Source organism: Leuciscus leuciscus (genome assembly GCF_965113295.1).
Source record: "Leuciscus leuciscus genome assembly, chromosome: 20".
NCBI lineage: Eukaryota > Metazoa > Chordata > Actinopteri > Cypriniformes > Leuciscidae > Leuciscus > Leuciscus leuciscus.
The window spans coordinates 15,653,552-15,659,411 of record NC_138744.1 but is presented as its reverse complement, the minus strand read 5'-3'; the positions used below and the strand labels follow the sequence as shown (position 1 = coordinate 15,659,411).

Here is a 5,860-nt window from a genome sequence, read left to right as displayed (position 1 = left end):
TCCTCTACCTGAAGACCTGACCCTCTTGCTATGGATAATAAACCTTTTTTTTTTTTTTATGTTATGGGGTGCGTTAGCCTAAAAAACAGCTTAATTTAGCAAAACAGTCATTTCAGGCATACAAGTTAGGCTAATTATTTTTTTTCCCTTCTGTGCATTATAATGAAGGCCTTGTGAAACAGCACAGCTTTTCTAGTTTTTTAAATGACATATAGCCTACTCCTTCCTACACCAACTACGAACACATTTTCTATCATTTATGCCTATGAAAGACGATGGAACCAATCAGAGTATGTATGGGGCGGGGCGACACGTGCAGCCCCTCCCCAAGTGCAGCCCCGCCCCGATCTGCAGGCTGCAGCCAGGACCATCTCAATGATTTTCCCGACAACAAACAAGAGAGATTATTGCAGTTTTGCTCTCTCGCGAGTCACAGGTGTGAGCTATTTTCTTTATGATTTTGTGGAAGCCATTTATTAGGCAACACTAGGTAAGCATCACGCTTTCATATGATTATCTTATTGTTAAATGCAACTTTTAGGAGTCATTAACTCACATTTTTTAATGTCTTTAAATCTCAAATGTATGAATATTTTAGTCATTTGAGCACCTTTTTGTAGTTATCAACTGAGATGTCTGTTACAACAGAGATCAAAGCAAAACTTAAGTTATCATGGTCTATCGTTTGTATTGTTCATGTTTGTAGCCTAACCGTTTAGGTCTAGGGAATATGTTTTAAAAGTAAATGGTCTATTGTGCTTTTATATGACGAATAAATCTGGTCTACATACAGCAGCATTTTGTAGACAGCTAAGCAACGAATAATTGTTTCATGGATCACAGTTTTACGTTGTTTTTTTTTTTTTTTCATGTAGCCTAATATTACACAATTTGATTTTGTTCATATTCTTAAAGGAAAACTGTGTTATGCAAAAATGACACGCCCTTGATGTCTGTTATACTGGCCAAAGAATGAGCTAATTTACAAACAGAAAAAATTGTATTGACCTATTTTGACCTTTTTGAATGAGCTCAGTTTAATTCACTGTAAAGACAGATGCCACATCTTCGCCGTACAACACTAAAATACAGACATATTTTAATATACTTTCGATTTTTATTGATGGAGAATTCACATGTAAAATGTTACATCTGAGAAGGCAGAATAGAGAAAGTGCTTTCAGATGATGTTCTGAATGGCAAAGCATTACTTTACTACTCAAATTCTGGCCTCCAGTGGACCAAATCAGAATTACATGTTAGTTGTACATTCCTTTTACTAGATGCGGTCTATCTATATCTGATGGCTTATAATTATTTACTAAATACCATATTCATTCTGTCAATCCAGGTTTGAAGGTACAATGATGGATCAATCCAATTTTACAGAGACCTCACCCGGTTACAACTTATCTGAAGATGAATATGACTATGATTATGAGGATACGCCGCTCGGAAAATCTCTTAACATCATGTCACTCATAGTCTACAGTCTGGCTTTTGTACTTGGAGTGGTGGGAAATGGCATTGTAATTTGGGTAACTGGATTCAAAATGAAAAGGACAGTCAACACGGTCTGGTTTTTGAACCTTGCTGTAGCAGACTTCCTCTTCACTGCCTTCCTCCCACTCAGCGTGGCTTACACGGCTATGGGCTTCCACTGGCCTTTTGGCCAGTTCATGTGTAAATTCAACAGCACTCTCAGTTTCCTCAACATGTTTGCCAGTGTGTACATCTTGGTTGTGATCAGTGTTGACCGCTGTGTATCTGTGGTGCGTCCGATATGGGCACAGAATCATCGGAATGTGAGCCGTGCTTCTGTGGTGAGCTTTGGAGTTTGGTTATTCGCCCTGGTGTTGAGCTCACCCTACTTCGTCTTCAAGGACATTGCACCCGACCACGACAGCCCAAACAAAATTAACTGCTTCAACAACTTTGCATTTTCTGATGACTATGAGAAACCAGAGGTAGTGGCGCTCCGTACTCTACGGCATAGAGCCATGATCATAACCCGTTTCCTCATAGGCTTTGTGCTGCCTTTTGTGATCATTGTTTCCTGCTATGCGGTCATCATCCATCGTCTCAGAAGAAACCGCTCAATGTCTGGCCGAACTGGACGTCCCTTCAAGATCATTGCTGCTGTGATCACTGCCTTCTTCCTGTGCTGGGCTCCGTACCATATCCTGGTGCTTATTGAGATGGTACACCACATGAGAGCTGAATTCAGCTCCAGCCTGCAATATGTCACCACTGTTGGAATTCCCATTGCGACCAGTTTGGCTTTCCTAAACAGCTGCCTGAACCCATTGCTGTATGTTTTCATGGGACAAGACTTTAAAGACAAGGTGCGCAAGTCTATCCTGAAGGTTTTGGAAACCGCTTTCACAGAGGAAGTTTCACGCACAAATACCTGCACAAATTCAATGCCCACCATTCGTAACAAAGAGAACGGGAGCAAGTCCTTCTCTGATGCGGAAGTATAACCGTATAACATGAAGCACTTTTTCTAAAGAAGGACTTTACAGAGTGTCTCATGTGGATTTAGCGTCATCATAAATAGAAGTGAGACACATTAACCTGAAGAAACTGGACCAAAAGAAATTCAGTTATAACTGAATTTTGTCAGTTATAGTCAGTTATAACTATATAACTATAGTTTGAAGCTTTAAATCAAAACACTGCCTTAATTGCTGTTATGGGGAAATAATTATTTAATGCAGAATTATTATTTACATTTGTGTGTGTACCTACTTAACTGTATTTTGGAGACAAATTTGTACCCAGACGTGAGTTAAACCTGACAGAAACTCCCAAATCCTCCTTTTAAATACAATAGGTTTCCAGCATGAAGTATACCCATGAAGTATTTGACACACATAAATTGAACTTGGTATTGTATGCCATATATGAGCAATTTAAAAAGTTTTTCATGAATTATGCATGTGATGCAAGTAGCTTTTTTTGTTATTTCTTTACTGTATTGTCTGCACATATTTTTTTATAAAGCATCTTTTATTTCATATAAAAAAAATAGTATTAAGTTTATTGATGTATTTCAAAGATTAAATAAAGCTGAAGATGAATAAACTTCTTACACTGTCACAGCTTACACTGTCTACGAAGTTCTGGATCTCCATAACATGACAATATAATATATACTGTATATACAATTCAATATTGAGATTTTGAATACCCCTTAACTGTCACCTGCCCGTATACGGGCAACCTAAATTTACTTCACTATATTACTATTAAATCCTAATCTAGTCATGACAAACTATATATCGTTGGAAAGGTCTAAGACTCCTTAATAGATATTTCAGCACTGTTTTTTGTTACAATTTATGCCGGAACAGTAATAGATGAATTTATGACAAGAGCGCACCTCAAAAAATCTACATCATAACAGGCGTAACTGTGGCGTTTGTCACAAAAAGTCGACGCACACACTTTTAATAATTGAAACTTTGGTTTTCAAGCTAAAAGTTCATAATAAAACATTTAATCTAGTATTTGTCAATAAATTTTTTTATAAAATAATATTATCCTCTAAAAAGTATAATATACATATTATCCTCTAAAATATAATATTATCTTTTTTATTGCCTTTTTTATTACATCACATATTTTAGTAGATATCATAAATTAGGTATCATTTGAAAGCTTACGATCTCAGAATTCATCCTGTGAAAACTGTTTTGAAATTGGACATTGTGTTACCATAGAAACGGTACTCTAAATTATCTTATCAGGCTCCTCCCCTTTTGGGCGTCATGTTTCATAATTTATGATCAAAATATTTTCTAATCTTGACAGAACACATATTGTCAGAAAGGTCTGAGTCTCAAAGTTGCATATTTTGTGACAAAAGTGATATTTGGACAGAAATGTATTAATTTGTTATGGTAGAATGCATACAGTTAAATTCAATGGAATTCAATGACACCCGGTGGCTATTTTTGGTAATACGCCTAAACAAAATCTCATGGGAACTTCAATTTTTGTGATATCAACTTCAAATTTGGAACACAACTTGGTTAGATATATGGCTTTGATTTTATAGTAATTTTTTTTGTAAAACATATTTTGTAAAATATATATTTTATATAAAAGAAAAATATTAAATAAATTTTATTTGATTTAATGTAAATTTAAACTTCCATAACTTTTTCATACTTTAATTTTTTGAAGTGCTTTCACCTCAGTAATAATCTGCATTTTGTTCCCTTTAAAACAAGACCAAACTTGGGTCTATACTCCAAAGCATTCTTGAATTACAACCATTTAAGCTTGAATAGTGCATTTTAATGTCCATTCTCAAAAAGGGGGGTGACAGCTAAGGGGTTAAGAATCATTTTGTCATTTTAGATTGAAAGCTGTAATCTCATGCATGCTGTTTCTGTTCAACTCGATTATAGAACAGGTCAGTAATAAAATAAAAGTAAAATAAAAATGAAAAAAGTAAACTGCAGGCAAAACAAAAGCAAAACATTTAAATGCAACAATACTTTTTAAGAATGGGAGATACTGCTGTTTAAATTTCCAAGAAAGAGAAAGTAAGTGCTATCACTTAAACTGTTGTTAACATTTCCGTAAGTGTAAGTTTTTTTTTTAGCTGAAATCTTAACTCTCACAAGAGATTCATGAAATGATGTTGAATTATGGTCTGTTAAATTTCAGTTTTTGAAACGGGTACTAAGAGGTTCTAATTTACCTCTGACTATTTTGCTATTCAGGTACAATGGGAGAAATGAGAATTTATGACACAATGTCTAGACTGTCACAACACTTGTTTGCTTGTTTTAAACACATAGTAAGAAGAAAAATGATGAACTAATACAGAGTGCAGTGAGAACACTCACACTGAAGGCAATCCATTATCTGAATAGTGTGAAATATCTCATATTATATATTTAATAAGATATTTGATTTTATGAAATGTATTATTTAATTGGATATTTACTTGCTTTAATGGTAGTATATTCTTTGTTCTCTCCTCCTGTACATGACTTGTTCTTTTTGTATGCCCAAAATTATCCCTCAGGATTACGTTTCCAGAATTTAAGGCGGTACATAATATAAAAATGCATTCATGTCTTTTTTATCATTTGATTCAAATCTGAAGTTTCAGGGAAGCACTCATTTTGCTGAACTACATATACAGACACAGAGATCTGGCAGGGACATTTTGCTTTTAACATTTTTGGCCCTGGGCCTACCAATTAAACAGACCCTCAAGATCATCATGAATTACATTTTGATCAAGATAGAATATTAGACTATCTCACCGCTAAAAGCTGTTCTGTACTACATGTCCAGTAGATGACAGTAATCCATTTGGCAGTGTTTTTTGTTGTTGTTTTTTTTTTAGTTTAGAAGAATGGGTGGAAACATGATTTTTCTGTCTTCATTTCAAATGATTATATTGTATTGAAAACGAGTTAAGCACATATATGTAATTTAGTCTCACAAACTCATAAAGCTGCATAATTATATATCAAAAATAATTGACTGCACGCTGCAAATCGCATATTAGTTTCCCAAAATATCCTATTTCATGACAACTACCCTCCTACACTGGACAGCACATGCAAGATACAGATTTGAGCTTTCACAGAAAATAAAAGCTGTGCATTCTAGTTAGCCTCATGTTACAAAATCATCTTAAAGTGCTCCAGGACAGACAAACATATATGCTATAAAGTACATAATGCAGAGCCAAGTTATCTGAAAAAACTGGTTTAAATAGACCTATTACATGCATGCACCCAATATGCAACAACAATGATTTATAGATTTCCCATTAAGTGCTCCCAGTCGCTGGCGGTCTATGCTCCAGTCCTGTAGGGGGCGGTAATGC

General features: G+C 35.0%; 1 protein-coding gene across 1 annotated transcript; it reads left to right on the top strand.

The window, feature by feature from the left end:
• The first annotated feature begins 386 nt into the window (after window positions 1-386).
• On the top strand, window positions 387-3,109 carry fpr1 (formyl peptide receptor 1). The gene is made up of 2 exons (XM_082149516.1): window positions 387-490; window positions 1,352-3,109. The coding sequence occupies exon 2, from the start codon at window positions 1,365-1,367 to the stop codon at window positions 2,481-2,483; it is 1,119 nt and encodes a 372-aa protein (XP_082005642.1). The 5' UTR covers window positions 387-490; window positions 1,352-1,364; the 3' UTR covers window positions 2,484-3,109.
• Window positions 3,110-5,860: the final 2,751 nt, after the last annotated feature.

Coding starts and splice junctions, on each gene's coding strand:
- fpr1 (XM_082149516.1), top strand. CDS start 1,365: ATGATGGATCAATCCAATTTTACAGAGACCTCACCCGGTTACAACTTA.